At 57.6% G+C, this 24,103-nt stretch overlaps 2 protein-coding genes and 3 long non-coding RNA genes across 6 annotated transcripts in view; 2 read left to right on the top strand and 3 right to left on the bottom strand.

Annotated features, from left to right (window-relative positions):
• The window catches only part of PTGDR2 (prostaglandin D2 receptor 2), a 2,788-nt gene extending 1,620 nt beyond the window's left edge, over window positions 1-1,168 (bottom strand). The window contains exon 1 of the mRNA XM_049645542.1: window positions 3-1,168. Coding sequence (XP_049501499.1) covers window positions 3-1,149 — 1,147 coding nt within the window. The 5' untranslated portion in view covers window positions 1,150-1,168. The remainder of the gene's footprint in view (window positions 1-2) is intronic.
• A 2,748-nt stretch (window positions 1,169-3,916) lies between these two features.
• Window positions 3,917-9,112, top strand: LOC125932881 (uncharacterized). Of its 2 annotated transcripts, none has more exons than XR_007460781.1 (4): window positions 3,917-4,251; window positions 7,517-7,616; window positions 7,993-8,138; window positions 8,540-9,112. It is a non-coding gene; the product is annotated as an uncharacterized LOC125932881 (long non-coding RNA). The 2 variants fall into 2 exon arrangements; XR_007460780.1 differs by having other exon boundaries at window positions 3,920-4,251; window positions 8,015-8,138; window positions 8,540-9,111.
• Window positions 5,746-11,248, bottom strand: LOC125932893 (uncharacterized). Its single transcript, XR_007460783.1, has 4 exons — window positions 10,890-11,248; window positions 9,284-9,387; window positions 7,629-7,773; window positions 5,746-7,526 (listed from the first exon to the last, which is right to left on the bottom strand). It is a non-coding gene; the product is annotated as an uncharacterized LOC125932893 (long non-coding RNA).
• ZP1 (zona pellucida glycoprotein 1) lies at window positions 10,351-17,998 on the top strand. Its single transcript, XM_049645529.1, has 12 exons — window positions 10,351-10,748; window positions 12,029-12,150; window positions 12,372-12,684; window positions 12,850-12,993; window positions 13,820-14,007; window positions 14,087-14,184; window positions 15,533-15,660; window positions 15,743-15,932; window positions 16,026-16,170; window positions 17,253-17,334; window positions 17,443-17,562; window positions 17,790-17,998. Exons 1-12 carry the CDS (start codon window positions 10,526-10,528, stop codon window positions 17,942-17,944), a joined length of 1,908 nt encoding a protein of 635 aa, XP_049501486.1. The 5' UTR covers window positions 10,351-10,525; the 3' UTR covers window positions 17,945-17,998.
• Window positions 17,999-19,059: 1,061 nt separating this feature from the next.
• LOC125932905 (uncharacterized) lies at window positions 19,060-23,711 on the bottom strand. The gene is made up of 2 exons (XR_007460787.1): window positions 23,517-23,711; window positions 19,060-21,185 (listed from the first exon to the last, which is right to left on the bottom strand). It is a non-coding gene; the product is annotated as an uncharacterized LOC125932905 (long non-coding RNA).
• Window positions 23,712-24,103: the final 392 nt, after the last annotated feature.

The raw sequence follows: 24,103 nt of genomic DNA, 5'->3' as shown, positions 1-24,103 counted from the left end.
GGCTGCCCCTAAGCCGCCCAGCTCGCTGTCGTCCAGCAGCACGCTCTCCAGCACGCTCCGCAGCGAGCGCCGCAGCTTGCGCAGCACGTCGGGGCACGTGAGCACGTAGAGCAGCGGGTTGACCACGCTGTTGATGAAGGCCAGGCTGGTGACGAAGGGCAGGCCGCGCCACACGAGCGGCCGCAGCTCCGCGTCGGCGTGCGCGCGCGCCTCCAGCAGGCTGAACACGTGGTAGGGCCCCCAGCAGAGCGCGAAGGCCGCCACCACGGCCGCCACCAGGCGCACGAAGCGGCTGGGCCGCCGGCGGCCGCGGTGGCGCAGCTGCACGCTCACGACCGCGTGGCTGGAGGCAATGATGGCCAGCGGCACGACGAAGGCCAGCAGGAACTTGCTGACGGCCAGGGCCGCCTGACGCGAGTTGCACGTGGCGTCGCGGTCGGGCCCCGGGTTCAGGAGCAGCACGTTGTAGTAGCACATGATGCGGCCGTCCAGCCGCGGGATGGTGTCCCGGAACACGAAGTAGGGCACCGTGTTGAGGACGGCCAGGGCCCAGAGCACCAGGCAGACCCTGTGGGCCGCCGCCACCGTGCGGTGGTTCTGCGCCCACACGGGCCGCACCACCTGCAGGCAGCGGTCCAGGCTGATGGCGCTGAGCAGGAAGCCGCTGGCGAACATGTTGAGGAAGAAGACGGAGGAGTGCAGCTTGCAGAAGGTGGTGCCCAGCTCCCATGAGTGGCCCACGGCCAGGAAGTAAGTGAAGAAGGGCAGGGAGGCGGTGGCCAGCAGGTCGGACAGCGCCAGGTGCAGCACCCAGGTGGTGACCACCGTCTGGCGCATGCGGCAGCCCACCACGAAGAGGATGAGTCCGTTCTCCGCCAGGCCCAGCACCGAGGCCAGCCCGTGCAGCAGCACCGACACGTGGTCCATGTAGCGGATGCTGGAGTTGCTGTGGCTTTGGATGCGGCTCATCTGCTCCAGGATGGGGCAGAGCGGCTTCAGCGTGACGTTGGCAGACATGGCCGGCTCTGCGGTGGAGAGGAGGGGGTGCTGAGGTAGGCAGTGCGAGGGCAGCAGGGGACCCCCCCTCCCCAGGGGATTGGAACCTGACCCGTGAATGGTATAGATGAGGCCACCGGGGACCAGTGACATTGAGCCAAGGCAGTCAGGTGGGGGAATAACATCCCAGCTGCACGCCCTTGGGCGAGCCATTTAACCTTCCTGGGCCTGCTTTCTCCTCTGGGACACGGGCATCTGTCATAACAAGACCTAGCTCATAGGGCTGTTGGGAGTGTTCAATGAGCTAATATACATAAACGTTTAGAGCGGAGCCTGGCACACGGGAAGCACTGCGTCAGTATTGTGACTGTTGTTAGCAGGTCCCCTAAGGTCACACGCGAGGCCAGGCCATGCAGGACTCCCAATCCCCCGGGGCCACTGGGGCACAAACAAGGCCCCACCTGAAGGACAGGGGTGGGTCAGCTGGCCTGGGGGATGGGAGTGGAAGGAAGAGGCTGTGCCTTTAAGACATGCGCCCTCCCTATCCACAGCACCCCCAGATCTTGCCTCTCTGCAGCTTCTCTGTGCAGCCCTTTGCTCCCACAACCGTGGCGTGTGGGGTATGTTGACTTTGACCGGTGGAGCCAGCCCCTCCTCTCATAGTTGGAGAGGAAATTAGATAAGAGGAGGGAGAGAGCTAGGCATGAGAACTACCAGACTGGGGCTCTGGAGGCCCTATGGGGCTGAAAGACTGCCATCTGCCCAAGGGCGCCGGGCCACCCTCCTGCCCCAGGAAACCCGTTCCTTTACTGACTCACGCATTCATTCAGCAGGTAGTGATTGAGAAGCTACTCAGGTAAGCGCTGGGGAAGCCAGCCTCTGGCAGATGTGCGGACACCCCAGATGTGCACACCCACAGCTTCATCAAAACCCCAAGACTTCCTGATGTGAGGCTGGTTGAGATCCACGAGGGCAGGGGGGCGGGGGGGGGTGGGGTGGGGGAGGCTGCCGGCAGGAGGCATAGGATGGCTGGCAGGGATTGGGAATTCAGATTGTCCTGAGGCCCCACTATGCGCCAGAGATTCCAGTAGGTCCTTTACATAAGCACTGTCTTGCTCAGGACTCTAGAAAAAAGGCACTAGACCTTCACTCCATCCCATTTTACAGGCGTGGAAGCCGAGGCTCAAGCCACCCAAATAACAGACAAGCGGGGAAGCAACAGTTTAAGGCTCAGTGTGTTCTCTTTCCTCTACCTCTGCCGTAAGCAAGAAGAGAAGGAAGCGGGGGGTGGTCTTCAGTAGTCACATTTCCAGGGGTAACACTGTTGGCCGGGATGAGAAAACCCACAGTCTTCTCCAGGTAGCACGGGCCTCTGGAAGGCGAGGCCCCAAGAGATCAGACTAGACTTTTCCAAGCAGATGAGCCCCAGGATCAGAGGCAGGTCGGGGTGGGGGGCAGCAGTTGGGCCCGTGCTCCCCAAGAATGCTTACGCTTCTCAAGCTTTACAGTTTGCAGAACAATTACACTCACGGTGACCCTGTGAGACCCCATTTTTCAGAAGAGAACACAGGTCCAGAGAAGCATAGCAACTTGCCCACCATTCCTCAGCTGCAGTGGTACAGCTGGGACTCCACCCTGCAGACAGATGAATGCCATCCCCTCTCCGCACTGGAACATTCCCTTCAGCACAGCAGCCTCTTGCCAGGTCTCATGGGGATGCTCAGAGAGCACAGTCCTGCTACACCCTGGGGACCCATCGGGATCAGTCTTTCTGGCTGCATGGAGTCGGCCCCCAGCCTCCCAGGAGTCTTGTGGAGCCCAGCAGCCAGGGTCCCGCTTTGGGCGGGGGTTAGGGGCAGGGAATGCGAGCTGTTAGAGTCAGTTACCCTAAAACTGCCCCTGTCATCCTCCCACCCAGACTGCTGTGAGTCTGGAAAGAGAGGCTTTTGTGCTTATCCCTGTGCCCTTTGCTTCTCTGAGCAGTGTGTCCCCTCCAGTCTTTGGGAAATCCAGCCCTCTGCCATCCTGACTGTTAAAACTGTGCCTTCGTGGATCCAGAGAGGGCACTAAGGCTGCCGAGCCCCTGGGCTATTATTGCTTCCTTACCTGGGCACAGAAGGAGCACAGGATTCCAGCCCCAGAGACAGCTTCTGGTGGCAGCCAGACGAGTCACCGAGTCACCGAGTCACCGGCAGGCAGAGGCAGGGGAGTGGGGCTGAGGGAGGAAATAGCTATCAGCTCCGGAGTGTGTGTGTGCGTGTGTGTGCGTGCGTGCATGTGTGCGCGCGCGCGCGCGCGCGCGTGTGTGTGTGTGTGTGTGTGTGTGTGTGTGTTTAGGGGTGGGATCTGGGGAGGCGGGGACAGCGGAGGCTGACTTGTTACACTGGTATTCCAATAACATTTATCTCCATCAATGGGAAAGGGACATAACTGCCGGCAGCCCGTGCTCAACCCCCTCCCTTTACACAGGAGATTTGGCAGAAACCCCAGGTCGGTACGCTTGCCCGTGGGGGAATGGGAGTGTGCATCAGGGGCTGCATTTTCGAGCGACCGCTGTGTGGGAGAGAGGCATGAGGAAGAGGACATCTTGGGCACATGTCCACCGTCCTGGCTGCCCTCTCCTCACCCCAGAATTCTCAGGAAGGCAGGGCGCGGCAGTGGGCAGAGCGGGGCCAGGCCAGCCCTGCAGCCGCAGCTGGGAGGTGAGCCACTTCCGCTTGCCAGGCCGGGTTTTGCCTTCCGTGAGCAGAGCTACGGCGTCTACCTCGAAGGCTTGGCAGCGAGGTGCCTCCGTTCACAGAGCGCCCCGCACACGGGAGGTGCTCTTAGAAGTCAGTCCTTGTCCCCTCCGGGGAGGAAATGGGTAGAGGCTATAGGGCGAGGGCAATACAGCTTTTATTTAAAGTGGGCTGTGAGCTGACAGAGCTTTATAAATTTGCATTTAATTGCTTTCCAGGTCCTTGCTGACCAAGCTTCCCGGGGTCAGGAACCGTTCCTTCAAACCCAGCGTCCCAGCACGTCGGAGGGACTCAGTAAAACATGTTTAAAACCCCAGTGTCCCCCGTATCAGGGCAAGGCACCCCCTCCCACGGGATTGAGTGTACAGAAATCTTCCACTTAGACACAGGCTTAATTTCAAGGCCTGGAGCTTCACAAGCTTGCTGAGAGCCTGCGATCCTGAGTGAAGAATGTATAAAATACCAGGACCGTGTGATGGGGATAATATTTCTCGCTGCAGCCCAAGGTGGCAGATCGGTAAGAGCCTTGATTATCCAAAATATGAGCGCTGGGAGGCGTCCCTTCCTGTAGGTCACAGGGGGCTTGGTCTTGGAGGCAAGTGCTTACAGCCCTCCCAAGAAAATAGGCAGGTGCCTCCATTCTGCTTTGGGGAAAGGAGCACCCACCCCACCCCTGCCCTGCTGACCCATGAACAACCTCTAAGGTCATGCAGTGGAGGGTGGTGGGTAAGCTCAGGGACTCTGGGGCCCGACCGCTTGTGTTTGGATCCGACACTGCCACTCCCTGGCTGTGTGACTTGGGCAAGTAACTTCACAGCAGTAGAATTTTTACAAAGGACTCCTGCCCAGCCCCTTCCCCAAAGTGCAAAAGTCGGTGCACAAATTGATTTGGGGGCTAAAAAAGAATCCCCCCCCCCCATCCCCCCCCCTCCCCACTGGATCTCTGCCCTCCCTTGCCCCCTTGTGCAGTGAACATCTTGTACAATCTCTCAGGGCAGCCCCGCTAAGGGGCTTCGTACCTGAAATCTGCATTCCTCAGACCTTTCCCCCAACCCTTGTTTCCAAGTGGCTCATCTCCCAACCCTCCTCCCTGAGGACAACTTAAAAGCTGCTAAAACAAACAAAAAAGTACTCCAGATGAACAGGGCCCTAAGGCATTTTCTAAAGAAGGAGGCAGTGACGTTTGTCCCCGTGGGGCCCCTCGGCTGCACTCCCACGGTGGAGACAGACCTCTGGGAACATATTCCCAGAGCCCATGTGCCACCCGCAGTCTCTACGTGTACGATGCTAGGGTGCGACGAGCCTCCTCCCGGCTGGTTGCAGGAACCAACAGCCTGTGTCTGCCCCTCTGAGAGAAAGCCTCGGGAGCAGAGGGGGCCTGGGGCGGGGCCTCGCTGGCTGGAAGCAGAGGACAGGAGCCTCCAGCGACAAGTGTCAAGAGCACAGGCTGGGGGCCTCAGTCAGTTAAGCGTCCAACTTCAGCTCAGGTCATGATCTTGCGATTCATAAGTTCGAGCCCCGAGTCCAGCTCTGTGCTGATGGCTCAGAGCCTGGAACCTGCTTCAGATTCTCTCTCTGCCTCTCCCCCATTCTCTCTCTTTCTCTCTCTGTCTCTCTCAAAAATAAACATTAAAGAAAAAATTTTAAAAAAGAAAGAGTGCCAAGGGCCCTCACGGAGAGCAGGGTCTGGAGGAGGGTGACCCAGGCCTTTGGCGAGGGCCTGAAATAAATAGCAGAGACCAGTAATGTGCAGCTGAGTGTACATCTCCCAGAGGGCTTGTTGAACCCAGGACGCTGAGCCTTACCCCCAGAGCGTCCGGTCCAGCAGGTTGCATTTCCATCAGGTGCCCTGAGAGATGCCGGGGCTGCTGGTTCAGGGGGACCACAGAGATCGCTGACCCACTGGAAAGGAGAATCAGGGTCCTTGGGGTCTGGTATTAGCGGAGGGCCTTCGGTGACCTCCCTCCCTCCTGCTTCGAGGATCAGAGGAAACAACGAGCCACCTGCTCAGCTCACGGCCCCCACGGGGCAGGGATGCACAAACCAGCTGCCATTTAGTTATTTTCAGTGCCGTGTGCTTTGATCTCAGTCTCTTCCTGACTCCAGGCGGATTGCATTTGCCTTTCCCACTCACATAGTGGCTGAGAACCTCATTCTGGAAGCAACTGAAGGCCACACCGTAAGCGGTGAACCACAAGATCTCTGTGAAAGAGAAGTCAAGCCCTGTGCTCCAGAGACCGTCAAAGTCGGTATTGTTATTACCTGCTGTGGCTGTGTTCCCTGTTTCCAGGGCTTTCGTCGCAGACCTATTTTTTGAGGGGTCACCACCCAACCCATTACCGATAGCACTAGCTAACATTTATGGGGTACCCACTACGTGTCAGGCACCCTGCTCGGCACTTCACATGTATCGTCCCGCCAGCCTGGAGAGGCCCCATCCTCCCCTGGCACCCTCCTTCTGTCCCTGGCTTTCATGAGCAGGAGAGACAGGACGGAGAACTCAGTGAGCCTGTCTGGCTCACGGCACCCCAGCGAGGTTGATCTTTATCTTTTTCTTTTTTTTTTAAGTTTATTTCTTTATTTTGAGAGAGAGAGAAAGAGAGCACAAGCAGGGAAGGGGCAGAGAGAGAAGGAGAAAGAATCCCAAGCCGGCTCCAGGCTCTGAGTGGTCAGTGCAGAACCCAACGCGGGGCTCGATCTCACAAACCGTGAGACCATGACCTGAGCCGAAACCGAGAGTCGGACGCTTAGCCGACTGGGCCACCCAGGCGCCCCTAGGTGGATCTTATTCTTAATTCCATTTTACAGATTAAGTAAGTGAAGCCCCGTTTTAAAAAATGAAATGTAAAACGGTAAGAAGAAAATAGAATGGTAAGAAGAGATGAGCAAACTGAGGTTTAGAAAGAGGCCAAGTGGGAAGCCAAAATCCCAAGTCTGGTCACTCTGATCTGACCCTCTTTCCTCCGCAGTAAGAACAGTGGTGGCTTTTATTGCCACTGTGTTCAAGTGATGCAGGCTTTGCTCTCAACGCTGCACGTGGGTCTTTTCATTTCACCTTCACGGCCAGTCTACGAGTTAGGTAGTTATTGGCCCCATTACACAGATGAGGAAATCAAGGCAACACGGTCTCCAATGTCAGCAGAGGAGCTGACATCCTTCCTAGGCTGATGAGCTGTGGTGCCCGTGAGCCTTTGCAAGAATTGGAATCCTAACCAAGGGTTCAGGGCTCCCCCTCTCCAGGACAACTTGGCACAACTTTTCTCAAAGGCATCCTTCCGCCCTTGCCGTGAGGAAGTTCCCTTGCTCTTTTCCTGCCTTTCCAGGGCCTCGGGAGACACATTGCCTTCGTGTGCAGGGACCTTTCTGTATATCAGATTCCATCCCTACCGTAATCATTCCCATTTCTTTTTTTTTTTTTTTAATTTTTTTTTTAACGTTTTTATTCATTTTTGAGACAGAGAGAGACAGAGCATGAATGGGGGAGGGTCAGAGAGAGGGAGACACAGAATCCAAAACAGGCTCCGGGCTCTGAGCCGTCAGCACAGGGGCCCGATGCGGGGCTCGAACTCACGGACCGCGAGATCGTGACCTGAGCCGAAGTCGGCACTCAACCGACTGAGCCACCCAGGCGCCCCAATCATTCCCATTTCTACTTTACTGGTGGGAGCAGGTCCCTTTGCCCCTGAGCAGTGAGCACAGGACAGAATCCAGGTTCTCTGCTCCTCTGGCGGGGGTTGGGGGGGGTGGGGTTTCTCCACCACTTGAGCCCTGTTTCCTTGCAGGGATACCGCTCTGTTATGGCAGAAAAGCAGATACACGTGGAAGGAATGATGGAGGCAGGAAACCACCGCACCCGTGGGTGACTGTTGGCTAAGGAGCAAGGTGATCACATACCCAGTCTCAAGGTGTCTCCTATGTTCAAAGAGAAACAGTAACTTGACCGCAGAGGCACCTGGCAGACCACATCCCACCCAAGTGTTCGGATTTATATCAGCAGCGATAGGACAAACCAGCATGATGAGCCTCCTGACAGAATGCCCTGAGGAGACACAATGTCACTTCTAGGCTATTCCTGCCCGTTACGGGCTGAATTGTTCCCCCCCCCCCCCCCCCCCCCCCCCCGTTTGTATGTGGAAGCCCAACCCCCCAGCACCTTGGAATGTAGCTGTATTTGGAGACAGGGCCTTTAGGGGGTGATTAGGTTAAAATAAGCCTGTGAGGGTGGGCTCTAATCCAGTCTGACTGGTGTCCTTATAAGAAGAGGAAATCTGGACCCACAGAGAGCCAAGAGAAGACCACTTGAGGACCCGGCGAGGAGGCAGCCATCGGCAAGCCAAGGAGAGCGGCTGCAGGAGAAACCAGACCTGCCAACACCCTGGCCTTGGACTTGCAACCTCCAGAACTGTGAGAGAATAAATTTCTATTGTTGAAGCCGCCTACGTGGCTGTATTTTGTTACAGCAGACCCAGCAAACTAATACACCGCCAAAAATGCGTAGCCTGAATCTAAGCAGGAGGAAATGCCAGACAAAGCCGAGGGAGGGCCATTCTGTAAAGAAATTGGCCTGTACTCCTCAAAACATCAAGGGTATGAAGAACAAAGAATCACGGACTGTGCCAGGTTGGAAAAGCCTAAAGAAGCACCATCTTGGCCTTGTATTGGACCCTAGTCGAGGAAAAACAAACTTTGCCCTTTGCTATAAAAGTCACGATTAGGACAGGTGGGGAGCTGCATAAGGTTTGTACGTGAGACACTGGTGTTATGCCAGTGTTGATCTGGTTTGGATCATTTTCCTTGTGTTTCAGGAAGTACCGTCTGCAGTGTTTGGGGGTAAAGGAGGACCATCTGCAACCAGCTCTCAGATGAGAAGGGAGAAAGTGTGGATGTGGGTGTCTGTGTACATAACAGAAAGAGCTAAGAGGAAGAGCTAAAACAAACGTGAAGAGACACAGCGTTAAAAAATAAAGTGCAGCTGAGTACGTTTTAAACGTCTCCTTGGCTTTCTGCGACCATTGATGAATCAGGCAACATCCAGTCTAACAGAAAGGCGCCCTGAGAAGCCGTCCAAAAAGACTTTTCTAGGCAGAAGGGAGCAAGGGCTCGTGTTCACCGGAAGCGGGGCTTGAGCTCACCTGATGTGGGACTCGAACTCACAAACCATGAGATCATGCCCTATACCGAAGTCAGATGCTTAACTGACTGAGCCACCCAGGCACCCCCTTTTGTCTTGTTTTTAACAACAGCTAACGTTCAAGGAATCTGTGTGAAGGGTATAGGGAGATTCTTTTCAGTAAGCCTGAAATTCTTTCAAACTAACTTCAAAGCCTTCCCTTGTCCTTCAGGAAAAACCCCCCTCACCAGCCCCGCCCCCTCCAGGGGCCCAGACCAGCCTGAAGTCCACGTTTGCAGCCCTATGCCTTTATCTCCCCCAATTCCCTCTGCCTCAACACAGTACCCCCGCCACCATCCCCTGTGCCCCCCACACTTCTGACCACCCCTACCCCGGCCTGGCCCATCCCTTAACCCGCTCTGTACCCCGGGTGACCCACCAAGCTTCCCCCACGTAAGCTCTCGTCACGGCAAACCTCGTCACCACCAAGCACAGAGAACTTGTCCCGCCCGTTCTTCGTCGCTGTCCGTCTTTCTGTCCACACTGCGAGGTTGGATTATCATCCCCAATTCACAAGCCGGAAAAGGAAGCAGAGAAAAGTGACGTGGCTCAGCTAGAAAGAAGCAGGGGCTGGGTTGGAGCCTGACTCTTAAGGACCGAGCCACCACGTGCCAGCTGCCGTGGCCCACACTCAGCGGCATTGGCTAAGGCTGGTGGGGCCGGGGCGAGGCGCTCCCCCGACATGAGGATGGCAGTAATGAGGCTTTGGGACAGCCTGGCATGTGGGGAGCCCTGCCACCTGTGAGCCAGTCTGCTTGTGGTTAACAGACTTTACTTCTCTGAACTGCCCAGGATTTAGCACAGAGGTCCCAGGTTCCCCGCACCCAGGGCCCCGTACAGTTACCGTCTCACACTGGGGCAGTACGTTTATTGGTTGATGAACCACTGTTGATCCACTGATACGAACCTAAGTCCATTTCCTTGGCCTCTACCTAATGTCCTTGTTCTGCGCCAGGATCCCATCCAGGAGGCCCCGTTTATTTATTGTCCGTCCTTGTTATTTTCCATTAGTAACAGCCACGGTCCCATTGATGTCCTGACCCTCAGGACAGCCCCGTGAGGGGCCACTAGTCTGTTTACCAACCTGTCCGCCCACCATCCATCTGCGCACTCTTAGGGCAGGGGCAGTGTCTCGGCCTCTGGGGCCTGCACAGCCATCCAAGGGCCCGGTTAGTAAATTAACCCAGCCTGCTGCCCGCCCCCACGGCCCCCGCAGCTCTCGGTGGCCCGGAGGCCCCAGTGCAGACAGGAGGCCCTGGAGAGCCAGACTGGGCAGGGAAGGGATGATGAGGGACTTGGAACCACCCCCTCCGCCTGCCTGCAGCCTCAACCGTACCAGAAGATTCCCTCCTCCCCACCTCCCAGCCAGGATCACTCAGCGGAGACAGCATCAACCCCCAGCTGGAAGGCAGGAAGTCAGGGTGAGGGGCAATTTTCAGAGCACCTTCAGGGCCCGGGCCTGGGAGGGTGCCTTCTTTGGCCTTCAGGGAGGGAATTTCACCAGAGCCCCTGGTGGCCAGGCTCCTCCAGGTGGGCCCCCTTTGCCCCTAGAAGTTTCCAGTCACCACCTCCCCCATATAAGGCCTGGGCGTCACCGGGCCATGAGTGAGTGGGGAGTGTTATGGTGGCCGTGGTGTATTTGACGACAAGAGCCTCGGCCATGGTCTGGGATGGCTGCGTGGCGTTGCTGCTGCTGCTGCCGGTGGCCGCTCTGGGGCTGGGGCAGCGGCCGCACCCTGAGCCTGGTCTCCGGGGCCTGCGGCACAGCTCTGACTGTGGGATCAAGGGCATGCAGCTGCTGGTGTTCCCCCGGCCGGGCCAGACTGTCCGCTTCAAGGTCGTAGGTGAGCGTGGCCGAAACGCGGGTCCCCACCTCCTGTGCAGCAGGACGAGGAGAGGCCCCTCGGCCCCCACTCTGTCACCACACTGGGGAGGGGGAGGAGGAGGGAGGAAGGTGAGTTGCCAGCCTCAGTTTCCCTGGTCACCCAGGGCCTCTTTTCCCACGGCGAGTGTTCACGACCATCTTGCTGAGAGGCAGGTGTTGGTTTCACTAGGGCCCAGGCTCTGCGTCGGTGACCACGGGCAGCTGATGCCCAGGCTACTGGCCCCCAGGCCCCTCCGAGGGGCAGGGCCCCGGTGGTTGTGGCCTGGTACGGAGAAAACGGGAGTGGGTTTTGAGGTCGGATTTGAATCTGCAGCTTCTCAACTTTGTGTTCTTGAACAAGTGACCTGACCTCTCTGAACCCCTGTTTCCTTAACTGTAAGATGGGAACAGTGACCCCAGCCTCGCCATGTGCCCTGAACAGGAGTTCAGGGGTCATGCCCGCCCCCGAGGGGTGCCCTGGTGCTCTGGGCGGGCAAGGTGGGTGGACATCCAGCAGGTGTTTCCCCCCCCCCCCCCCCCCCCCATGACTGCAACGGCCAGTGAACCTGGCAGACAGGTCACAAGATCCCAGTTCCAAATCCTTCTGCCCCTCATTGTGTGCAGCTGAGAAGACTCACACTCAGCGCCTCAGCCAAGAACGGGGATCCCCAACTTTACAAGAACAGGTCTAAAATCCCCAGCCCAGGGACACCCGGGTGGCTCAGTCGGTAAAGCAACTGACTTCGGCTCAGGTCATGATCTCACGGTTTGTGGGTTTGAGCCCAACATCGGGCTGTGTGCTGACAGCTCAGAGCCTGGAGCCTGCTTCCGATTCTGTGTCTCCCTCCCTCTCTCTCTCTCTCTGTGCCCCCACTCACATTCTATCTCTCTCAAGAATAAAGAAACATTAAAAAAAAACTTTTTTAAATAAAACAAATACCCAGCCTGCTGCCTGGGACTGTACTAACCTTTTCTCCTCCAAGTTTTCATTCCTGCTTGCCGTCCAGTACTGTTAACGGGGAACCACAGCGGGAAGGAGCCTAAGACCAGCTGAAGCTATTCCCTTACAGATGGGCAAACTGAGACCAGAGGGGAGGGGCCTGGCCAAGAACACACCGGCAGCAAGTCGCCAAGCTAAGGCTGAAGCTGGGGTCTCCCGCTCCCGAGTGGGGTTTTCTCAGCGGTCACCAGCAGCCCCTGGCTTCACCCTTCAGCACTGCTGGCCCTCCCAAACTTCCATCCCTGTCTCCCTTGCCTCAGATGAATTTGGGAACCAATTCGAGGTCCACAACTGCTCTGTCTGCTACCACTGGGTCACCGCCAGGCCCCTGGGACCCGCCGTCTTCTCTGCTGACTACAGAGGTTGCCACGTGCTGGAGAAGGTAGGGATCGCTGCTGAGCTCGGGGCAGGCCCCACGGCTGGGAGCCAGCTTGACCTCACACAAGCCCGAGAGGGAGCTCGGGATCGCTGTGCTGGTCACGCCCACCTGTGGTCTGGTGACCGGGGCTAGCCCACAAATCCAGCTCCCTGCTGACGACCTCCTCTGCCTGGGAGGCCCGGTGGCCTCACCTAGCTGCTCTCTGGTCACCTTCTCACCTGCAGGACGGGCGCTTCCACCTGAGGGTGTTCGTAGAAGCCGTGCTGCGCGACGGTCGAGTTGACGCGGCAGGAGAGGTCACCCTGATCTGTCCTAAACCTGGCCACACCTGGACTCCGGAGTCCCACCTGGCCTCACGCACAGGCTTCTCCCTGCCTACCCCTCATACCCGGCCCCTCCGCCCCACCCGGGAGCACAGCTTCACCCGTCCGACCCCTGCCCTGCTGCCCCTTAGACCTGGAGCCACCCGTCCCACCCTGACTCCGCCCCCGTGGGACATCTTGGAACACTGGGGGGTTGACGAGCCCCTTCACCCAGGTACATAGGACTTCTCTGTGCGTGTACTGTGTCTGGGCCTTCTGGAGCAGCGAACTGCCTGATCGCCCTTGACTGGGCCCAGGAAGCCAGCTGCCTGTTTCCCTTGGAAGTCTCCTGCCCAGTGTGGCCCTTTCTTGTGTCCTCACCGCTCTGTCCCCTCCCCAGGTGCACCTCTGACCTGGGAGCAGTGCCAGGTGCCCTCTGGGCACATCCCCTGTGTGGTGAGAAGAGGTTCGAAGGAAGCCTGTCAGAAGGCTGGCTGCTGCTATGACAACAGCAGAGCGGTTCCCTGTTACTATGGCAACACAGGTAGGCCTTTCTACACCTGAAACCAGAAGCCATGAGGACGGGGAGGGCTGCCCCTCCCCCAACACTGCAACTGCTTCACACCTAGTCCCTAGGAGAGCCCGAGCTCCCGAATGGAGAATGGGCCACAGAAGGGACCTTTAGATGGGGGGACCACAGGTCCCAGCTTGCCTGATAACCGTTGTCCCAAGGAACTAGTAGCAGATCTTTTTTTTTTTTTTTTTTTTTTAACATTTATTTATTGAGAGACAGTGCAAGGAGGGGAGAGGCAGAGCGAGAGGGAGACACAGAATCCAAAGCAGACTCCAGGCTCCGAGCTGTCAGCACAGAGCCCGACGCGGGCCTCGAACCCACGAACCATGAGATCACGACCTGAGCCGAAGTCAGACACTTAACCGACTGAGCCACCCAGGCGCCCCCCTAATAGATCTGTCTTTGCATGTACCCCTACCTCTTAGATCTAGAACATTCCAATTTATTTTTTTAAGTTTATTTAAGTAATCGCCACAACCCAACGTCGGCCTCGAACTCATGACTCCAAGATAGAGTCCCATGTTCGTCCAGCTGAGCCAGACACCCCTAGGGCATCCCAGTTTAGATGACAAATTCAACAGTGCCCCTACTTTCGTAGTTTATTTCCATGCACGAGAAAATCTGGGTCTGTAAAGGGTTTGCTCAAGCCAACGCAGGCACAGAGAGTAAGAGAAGCCAGGTCTCCTGACTCTCAGGGCAACACCTAAGTACTGTCTCCCAGTCCACCCCCCATGTCTGCGGCACAGACACTAACTCCGAGGTCCTGGTCGGCCTCTTTGATCTGCCTTCGTCCTAGCAACTGTCCAGTGCTTCAGAAATGGCCATTTCGTCCTGGTGGTGTCCCAAGAAACAGCCTTGGCACATGGGATCACGCTAGCCAATATCCACGTGGCCTATGCCCCCACCAGGTGCTCCCCGACTCAGGACACAGGGTCCTTCGTGGTCTTCCAATTCCCTCTGACCCACTGTGGGACCACCGTCCAGGTAGGAGTGGGGCCATGGCCTGGTGCCCAGGACCGCCCCCCTGGGAGGGCCTCACCCAGCTGTCCTTCCTCTCCCACAGGTGGTTGGCAACCAGCTCCTCTATGAGAACCAGCTGGTGTCAGACATCGACGTCCGAATGGGGCCACAGGGCTCCATCACGCGGGATGGCGCCTTCCGGTGAGGGCAGCCTTTCTTGCACAGGCTGGGCTGTGGGCTTGGGTGTGAGGGGAGCACAGGTGAGCTTAGGACGAGCTGCGGAGCCACCTGGGCTCCTGTCCATGCTGTTCCCTGCTGTGTGATCTCAGGAGAGCCCCTGGGCTCATCCCAGCCTCCCCCACCAGCCCCAGGGTCCTCAGCAGCACTTGCCTTTTTTCCTCTAAGAACTAAGCTCAGGAGCTAAGCTGCATGCATCCTCATCGAGGCCCCTGGAAAAAGGGGAGGCCATGAGTGTGGCTGTTGCTACCTCCCCATTTCCGAGGTCACAAAGCCACAGATGAGGCAGAAGATACCTGGGCGGCAGGGTGGGGGGGACCTCTTGGAGGGTGTGCTGGGGTGGAGGGAGGAGCCGAGGGTTACCTCTTGTTGAAATGGGCCCCTGGGACCTGCAGGCTCCGGTGGCAGAACGAGCCCAGGAGGCCAGGGTGGGCACCCCGAGGGAGCTGGGCTTGTCACACCTGCCCTTGAACTTATGGGGCCAATACATCTGTGCATAAAATCCTGTGCTTGGCACAGAGCGGAAGCCCAGGTGTCTTTCTCCCCACCCCACCCGCCCTGAGGGCCAGGGAAGGGTGCTGGTGTGAGGGTCCAAGTGTCTTTTGCTTTAAAACTCTAAGTGCCTCTACAGGCCAGGGGGTAGTTGGGGGTGGGGATAGATCGGCTGTGCTGTAGACCCTTGGGTTCACAAGTGGTGGGAGCTAGTTGGAACCCAGCAGGGCTCCAGGGATTCCCACAGGAAGGGGGCCGTGAGGGGGAACAGCTGTAGCCGGTGGGAACAGGCAGGTGGTCAGACAGGGTCTGCAGCTCGGGCGCGGGCCTCGGGCGCGGGCCTCGGGCGCGGGCCTCGGGCGCGGGCCTCGGGCGCGGGCCTCGGGCGCGGGCCTCGGGCGCGGGCCTCGGGCGCGGGCCTCGCTCTCAGAAGTAAAGGGAGAGCGCCTAGGAGCTGGAGGTGAAGGGGGGTGGGGTCCGCTTCCCTAGCGGAACACCAGGGGGCCGGACGTGGGCCCCCCACTGGGAGCGTGTGGTGTCACTTAGGCCAGAGAGAGTCCCCAGGGCCCACCATCTACCACTGCAAGCACAGTGGTGACACTGGGGCGCTAACTGTGACCAGCTTGTGCTGTCCTGGGCAGGTGAGTGGGGTGGGGGGCGCAGGGCCCCCTAGCGGCTTGCTCGGTGGGGTCCGGCCACCCTGCTGGGCCGCGCGCCCTGGTTGTTGCATCCACGTAGCTGGCGGCTGGTTTACTAAGTGAGCAGGCCATGCTGACGCTGGGTCTTCTCTCCACCCCGTGCTCTTGCACTTGGACTTCAGGCTTCACGTGCGCTGTACCGTCAACGCCAGTGACTTCCTGCCGCTCCGGGCGTCTATCTTCCCACCCCCCTCGCCGGCCCCCGTGATCCAGTCCGGCCCCCTGCGGTTCCAGCTGCGGATCGCCACGGGTACAGTCCCCGGAGCCCTCCTCTTCCTGCCCCGCGTCCCCACGCACAGCCCTCCAAGGCTCACGAGTCCCTCACCCTGCAGATGAGACTTTCCGCTCCTTCTACGAGGAGGGGGACTACCCCATCGTGAGGCTGCTCCGCGAGCCTGTGTCTGTGGAGGTCCGGCTCCTGGACAGGACAGACCCCGGTCTGGTCCTGCTGCTGCACCGGTGCTGGGCCACTCCCAGTGCCAGCCCCTTCCAGCAGCCTCAGTGGCCCATCCTGTCAGAGGGGTGAGCGGCAGTGGGGGCTGGGGCTGCCCTGGGGGCTCCCTCCATCCCCCTCCCTGGTCCCTCTGAGGCTTCCTTGGCCTCTTTCCTTCTCAGGTGTCCTTTCGACGGTGACAGCTACAGGACCCGAATGGTAGCCTCAGACGGGGCGGGGCTGTCCTTCCCATCACACCATCAGCGCTTCACCGTCACCACCTTCGCCCTCCTGGACCCTGGCTCCCAGAGGGCCCTCAGGGGACAGGTGAGAAGTGCCTCGGAATTCCTGCTCCCCGAATGTTCCGTGGGATAAGCTGGTCCCCGAAGTCCTCCACCCTGCAAGCTATGGGTCCCCAGAGGTCCCCAGACGGGGGGCTTCGTGGAGGGTGGTGAGCCAGGTCCTGGCCACCTCCAGACCACTCAAGAGGGAGGAAGGGAAACCCGGAGTATGGATGCCACCAACCCTAAATCTGCACCCTGTTCACGGTGTTCTAGAGTGACTTTGCTTCTGACTCTAGAAAGCGTGCGTTTCAATTCTGCTTGGAATGTTTATAATCTCTCAACTTCTCCGGGAGGTAAATGGGTCCACTTAGGGCATACTTAGGTTTTCTGCAGAATGCACAAGTGACCCCGTAGGCCCTAGGCTTCCATGGAACTTGTGCTACTGAAAGATGCCCTCGCAAGACTACATACAGCCAACTCTGTATCTCGAAGTAGCCGCACGTTATTAGCCCAGGTGCAGACAGACGTCGCCGGTTAGCACTGTGAGGGTGGCTTCATTCTCCTCTTTACCACCTGCCTCTCGGGAGCCAAGAGCCTCTCGCCTGCTGGATGAAGGCGTATCTGCTGGCTGGGCCCCCGGGGGCTGGCTCAGCTCCGCTCTGCTCCTCCGGCTTCTTCTCCTCCTCCTGGGAGCTGCCCCTGGCTTTGTTTCTGGAAGCGGGGATAGCCCATCCCCCGGCTGCCTGGCGGAGCCCCACCTCCTCGGAGGCCAGCACTGCCGGGGGACTCAGCAGTCGGGGCCACACTGGAGAAGCTGAGGGCTGGGGCCAACTCCCAGGCCGAGCTCCCTGCCCGCAAGGAACCCGGCTGCAGACTTGGGCCACCGGGAAGGACGGGAGGCACAGCTTCCAAATTAGGAAACAACGGTTCTGGCGCTGACCCTCAGCAGGCGAGGCTGTGGTTTTGGTCTACATAGCCAGACCTCAGCCCGCCTGGCGGCCAGACAGCTGGCAGCAGTGTGGACTCCGCCTAGGTCCTGGATTCTGGGTGCTTCCTAGGTCTGGTGCTTCCTGCCCGTGGCTCCAAGCTGGCCCCGTGCTCTTGACCGTATTCTCTTCCCACCAGGTTTACTTCTTCTGCCACTCCTCTGCCTGCTCCCCCTCGGGGCTGGAGACGTGCTCGGCCACGTGCAGCTCTAGGCCCGCTAGTGAGTCCGGGGTGGGGCGGAGGGGCGGTCTTCGTTCTTCTGGCCACAGGCCTGTTCCTGGCTTCTGGGCCAGAGACCAGCCCATGATGCCACCCCTCCCCCACCCAGGACAGCGGCGATCCTACACTCCGCACAGCGAGGCCACCAGGCCGCAGAACCTCGTGAGCTCTCCAGGGCCAGTGGACTTTGAGGATTCCTCTGGGCAGGAGCCTCCGCTGGGGCCCACAGGTACCGGCAGGCATGTTGCTGCCGGGGGATGCTCGGCCACGGTGCAGGTGGGAAAGGGTGTGACAGCACTGGGGGCAGGGAACTGTGCAAAGACAGTCCACCTGACCCAGGGTGGGGGAAGGGCAGCCTCAGCTCTGCCGGGCGTCATCACAAAGGTCTGGTGGGTGGAGACGGTCGGAGGTGCCTTGCTCAGCCCTGCAAGCCTTCAAACCCCTTCTCTCACGCAGGCTCCCCCAGGAACGCTAACCAGAGGCCTCTCCTCTGGGTGGTCCTCCTGCTGGTGGCTGTGGCCCTGGTCCTTGGGGTCGGGGTTTTCGCGGGCCTGAGCCAAGCCAAGCCTAGAAGCTCCAGGAGGGTGACAGAGGGCGACTGGGCTCAATAAAGCAGTGTCCAGCCTGCCCAGCGGGTGTGGAAAGCTATTCGTGGCGACTAGAAAGATTTGGTCTCAGAAGCGTTGTTCCTTCGTGTCAGTTCTGTCCTGTCAGAACCATGGCCTCTTCGACAAATACTTAATACGGGCCGCACCCTGGGCAGAGTCCGGTTGATTTGGGAGACTTTGCCTTTCAGCAAGGAGAGACGGCATTCCAGAGAGAACCAGATAAGCGAGGGAAGAGGAGGGTACAATCACAGCAGAGTCCGAGCCCCAGTAGGTAGGAATGGGGAGCCCCGAGGGTGAAATGGCCCATGAAGGCCTGACCCCGTCGCCCAGACGTGGGAGTTCTTTCTCACAGCACGCTGCTCAGCTCCCTGTGGGGAAGGGGCACCCAGAGCTCCTGGGGCCTTGAAGGAACTCTTCAGTCTTGCTCTGAGCCTCAGCTTCCTGCTAAAGGATGCTGGGGCCCGCCAGCCTCCCTCTCCCTTCCTTCAGCACACACCCCCCCTCCCCGCCAGACTAGTCCACTCCCGGGCTGACACTGCAGCCTCTTGGCCCTGATGCTGGCTGCCACAGCAAGCCTGGCCCCCCCCACAGCTCAGTACCAGTGCTGGTTGTGTGGCTGACTTTCGTGTGCCCCTCTAGGACCTAGGCCTTCATCTCTGACTTGGCCACAAAGACCTTTCCAGACTGACCTATAGATCTAGGCTGGGAAGGGGTAGCAGTTGGGAGGGGTTGGGGGGGTGGGGTAGGGTTCAGCCTCTGGTGCCAGGAGAGAATAATCTGGTAGGTGGGTCCAAACTTGACTTTCGATCTTTTTTCTAAAGGCCTTGGTGGGGCATGAGCTGTGACAGGGAACCACACAAGTCAGGCCGGGGGCCTTGACACTAGGCAGGGGCTCCTCCTTTCTGGCCCACTCCACCTTCTGTGTCGGGGGATACTGGTCAAATAGAGGGGCTCCAAAATCAAGCTGCTTTGTTACAACCCCAGTTCTGTCTCTTACTAGCTGTAATACTGAGTTACTGAACTTTTGGGAGCCTGTTTCCCCCTCTGGAAAATGGGGGTGATCCCCACCCCCACCCCCACCCCCACAGGGGTGTTAGGTAAATTAACAGAAGAATCCCTCAAGGAGCATATGACAACATTTACTGAATGCCGTAAACTACTAGACTTTTTCTTCTCTGCCCCAAGCTTCATGCTTTGCTTAAACTCTGAAGACCAGTTTATAGCCCAGAGGAGGAGGGGCTGGGGAAAAGGTTAGCTGGGGGTGGCAGCATGGATCTTCGGGTCCGAGTGTTCTAGACACTTGCCGTGGGAGTTAGCCAAGGAACTTCCCTTGTCTGGGGCTGCCTTCCCGCTGTGACCAGGGATGGCCAGTGCTGTCCGACCTCCTGGCCTGTACTCGGGGGCCAGGGTGAAATTATGAGGATTCGTAGCTTTGGTGTTGGGTGAAGGAGCCAGACTGACTTGGTCTGAAGGGGTCAAGGTTCTGGTTCTTCCATCCAGGACTGACTCTTCTTTCTTACCACGGCCTTCGTCATCCAGGCTCACGTAGGCATTTCAAATGGCACAGAAGGGTTCTATGAATTGCATCGATGCTGTGCTTAAACACGATTCTATAGATACCACATGGAATCACATTATGTAACTTTAAGGGTGTCGTGTGTGTTTTCTTACCACAAAGGTAGACCTCTTGAATTATTCCCTGTTTTAATAGCCGCCGTCTCTTCCATATCCCCGTTAAACTGATACATTTGATCTCCTTTGGGTAGAATTCAAATCTATGAATGGGAACCCTTGTTATCTAAGCATGTGATTCTTTGTACACAGTTCTCTCAGAAGTTCTCAGAACCGCTGGATCAAAAGCTGTGCGCCTTCTGTCAGGCTCTGGGGGAACACAGGGGGTGCCAGTAGTCTGCCCCCCCACCCACACCCCACTCCACCTTGCTACCCCAGATCAGTATCGTTCTAAAGCTTTGCCACCCGCGCTGCCTAAGGCAGATAGCGTTGCTGGCCTAAAATGTAACTCTTTGGGGGCACCCGGGTGGCTCAGTCGGTTAAGAGTCCCACTCTCGATTTCAGCTCGGGTCATGATCTCCTGGGCATGAGATCAAGTCCATACTAGGCGTGGAGCCTGCTTGAGATTCTCTTCCTCTTCTGCCCCTTCTCTCTCTCTCTCTCTCTCTCTCTCTCTCTCTCTATCTCTCTCTCTCAAATACATATTAAATTTTTTAAATAAAATGTACCTCTTTGATTAGAGGACAAGCATCTTTATAGCCTCGGGGTCTTATGAACTTTCTCTTTGTGTCTCTGCCCTCCTGAACTTCTCTCCCTGTCTGCAGAGAGCTTCCCCACGTCAGGGGGCAGGCAGGGTCTCCATCTTCTTTCCCACCAAGTCCGCCCCTGCTCCCTTCCTCGGTGCAGTCCTTCTATCTTGCTGTTCGAGAGGATTACGCAGCTGTCGTTTTTCCCTCCTATTTGTATCTTCGAATGTGGCCAGAACCTTATTACCCTATGTAATCACGAAAGGATCCATTTGCTCTCTGGATGTCCCAACGTGGCGCTTGAGGTGTTTCTCGCCCACTGTCAAGTGTACGCAGGTGTGGGGATTTTGACAACTTTGGCGATCGGTACTTGTCCACGGAGTTTGTCAACACTCCTGTGTCCGAGGGCTCCGTTGACAGGAGCGGACGTACGTGAGCAGTGAGGGTCGCTGCGGCACGAGGTTCCCTTGCTTTCCCCGGAGAGGGGCAATCCCGGCTTTGGCTTTCCCGGATCTCAAAACCCCATCCAAATTCTGCCCAACGTAGAACTTCTTCCCTCCCCTAAACCACCTCTGAGCCGGAGCCGGAACTCGAGCCTTGACGACAGTTGGGTCAGACCTGATGGGGTTGATAACAAACCACTCGTGCTGACCTGTGGCAGGAAGCAGAGCGGCTCAGGGGCCTCTCAGGTTCTCTCTTCCTGCCCTTTTAGGGAGGGGGTAAGGGCTAAGGTTGGAGCTGGGTGAAGATCCCACGGACTCCCCTACTTCGCCCGCCCCCGGGCTCCCTCATGCTTCCACGTTGGCAGAGAGCAAAGCCACGTGCTCTGCCTTAAAGGGGGACGACCCCTCACAGCCTGTCGCCTCGACTTCAGCAACCTCTGACTCCCTGAAGAGTGGCCGCGTGCCCAGGCATTTCTGTAAGAGCTTTTCCTAGAAGAGTGCCACTTCTGTCCCAGCAGCAGGAAGACTAGATGCCCGATCAACCTTCGGAAGGAAACCACTAAACTGTCAGATGATATGCACGTCTGTTAAAAACCTGTTTACATCATCGCAAACAGGAGACGGGGGGAAACATGCAGATAGGCCAAAAATAAAAGCAAAAACTCTGAGAAGTAAAACCAATTTCTATTCTGGGGTTTCTGCAGAACCCTGGAGACCTTGATGTTCTGTTTTAACAAGTCCAGGGGAGCACAGGTCAAGCCCAGAGCCTGCCAAATGTGGGGCATCTCGAGCTGGGCCTCCTATGGAAGCCGGGACTGGAGAGGGCTTCAACCTCGATGCAAGACTGAAGGAGAAATGAACCCCTTGCACAGACAGGGGCAGCAAGGGGCCTTGCCTATTTTCAACTCCGTGCTGGATAGACAGACACAAACAACAAAAAGCACTCCCCCGAGAGTGACAATTCCGTCTTCTCTAGGGTGTGCAGGCCAAGTTCTTAGACGAGGGTAGGGGTCTAGGGAATGCTCAAAGTTTCGGTTGAAAAAAAGCTCAATGGCTAAATTTAATTTGAAGTGATCCCCGGGCTTCAGGCAAGAGCAAATAAATGCAAATCCTGTCGGGGAGCGGGGGGGGTGCAAAATGTGGTTTCAGCCAGTCTCAAAGAATTCTCATAATAACTTCCAAACTCATGAGATACTATAGAGTGAAAAGATAAGGCACACACTGGGAAGATAGGTAACACCTTGACAAAATGATCAAACACAGAAATGTGTGTGTGTGGGGGGGGGGGGGCCTGGACGTGGATGAAAAGAGGCTCCACCCCATCAGTAATCACGGATGTGAAAATTAAACTTCAAGGTACTATCACATACCCACGAGACTAGCAAAATTTAAAAATCGGAAAACACGAAGGGGTGGTGAAGGGTATGAAGGCTCGAACACTCCTCCACATGGTTAACGAGAGTGCAGACTGATAACGCTGTGTGGCTAAAGGGCTCGTCGTTACCTATGGTGCCATCTATACACGTCCCCTCCTAGGTTAACTAATAGCCTAGGAAAGACCCTTGCGACAGAATGTTCACAGAAACATTGTTTGTGATAGGCAAATTGGAAACAACCCATGTCAGGTGTCAACAGGAGGCCGTAGCAATTCATTGTGGGTGTGAACCTATGACCGAGTCCCACAGTGAACGAGAGGGTTTATCTGTTCGGGTTTATCACTCGCAGGCTGGCCTCCCTGAAAAGGGAACTGTCCTCTTACAAGGCTCCGTGGAGCCCGGCCATTGCCAAGTGCCTAAGGCACCGATCAATTACAAAGCTTGGACCCCAGCCCCCTGATGAGACACTTTCCTGAGGATGGAGGCGGCACTCATCAGGTAACTCCCGCCACGCGGGCTGGCCACCACGGCCAGCTGCAAGAACAGTGTGGACCCTAGATCCGCGACTGTATCGGGGCAGGGTCGGTGCAGCCCCCAGACGGTGAGCTGGCAGGTTAGGGCTGGAACAAAGGTTCTGCTGCGTCACGGCTCCCGTGTCCCCTCCCCTGGTGACCATGGCAGAGCTGAGCCTCGTGACCATGCAGCTCAAATGCACCACAGCCCCACGTGGGCACCTCCCGCACACAGCGCACTGCCCTGCGAGGGACGGGCCACGTGGGACCCGCCCTGCGGGGCTGCTCCCCTCTCCAAGGAGCGCGGTTCCAGAAGCCTGGTGGGAGTTCTGTCTGGCCACTGCCTTTGTTTGCACAACAGTGAATGAACCATAACCACACGCGTCAACGCGGGTAAATCTCGAGAACAACGTGAAGCAAATGAAGTCAGAGCAAGCTGAATGATTTCAGGTCCAAGAAGTTCAAAATTAAGCATCCCCCCCCCCCCCATACTCACAATATCGTGGTAAAATTAAAGGGAAAAGTGGAAGAAGGATCCACCCGTTTCAGGGGAGTGGTTTCTTCTGCAGTCACAGAAGAACAGAGGGCCCCTACTACTGTCCTTAAGCTGGGCGCTGGATACAAGGGTGTTTAGTATTCTTTAAACTGAAAAGGTATGTTTGAGGCCCTTTTGAGCCAATGTTTCACCATAAGCAATTTCAAAAATGTCAAAGGCCTGTTCCCACGGCTGCAAACCTCCCGGTGAGATCTTCGACTTCAGGCTGCTGGTTGAGACTCCAGTCTGCTGGGCATTTCTCCAGGATTCTCATCGCCCGGCTGTCCACACTGTCTGCTCTCCCCTCCCGGCTCGTCCGTGGGCCCGCTCCCCCGCCCCTCCTCGCTTCAGCCAGGCGGTGGGCAGCCGCGTCCTCTCCTTCGCCGGCCACCCCCACTCTGCTCCTCTGCTTTGTGTCCCAAACCTGCCTGTCACCTCTCTTCAGACCTACCTGACTCGCGGAACGGCCACAACCCCTCCTCCACATCTGCGCCTCTCAGAACTCGTCCCGTGGCCGTGGTCATCCGCACGCTGCTGCCTCCCTGACTGGCCTATGTCCCCGGTCACTCTGTGTCTCCAGAGCCTTAATCTTTGTGACACAGCCGTCAAGCGTCAGGGGCCACCGCGACCCCGAGAGTGTCACTGGATGCCAGCGCAGACAGAAGCAGGGAAAACAGCAGCCAACAACGTGTGCTCTCCACGTGCGTTCGCGCCATTAACCCTCGGCCACCCTCTGAAGCGGGCACCCGTTGGCCAGGTTTTCAGATGTGGAAACTGAGACACGGACGCGGGCACAGAAACCTGATGAGCCGGGATCCAAACCGGGCTGGACCCCAGAGCCCACACTTAACCACGACTCTGCACTCCTAGAAAACCGGAGCGGGCTGTCAGCTCCCCGTGCCTGTCTTCACAGATGACGGGGTAGTCAGCTCGGTCTCTGCAGCCGGATGGCTTCAAGTCCCAGCTCCATGACTCGCTGGGCGGCCTGAGGCCCAGGCACCCCGAGAGCTTGTTTCCCTCTGTACAATGGGGGTAACG

Source organism: Panthera uncia, chromosome D1 (genome assembly GCF_023721935.1).
Source record: "Panthera uncia isolate 11264 chromosome D1, Puncia_PCG_1.0, whole genome shotgun sequence".
NCBI lineage: Eukaryota > Metazoa > Chordata > Mammalia > Carnivora > Felidae > Panthera > Panthera uncia.
Note: the sequence above shows the minus strand (reverse complement) of the source record. Positions and strands in the feature narration are given on the sequence as shown.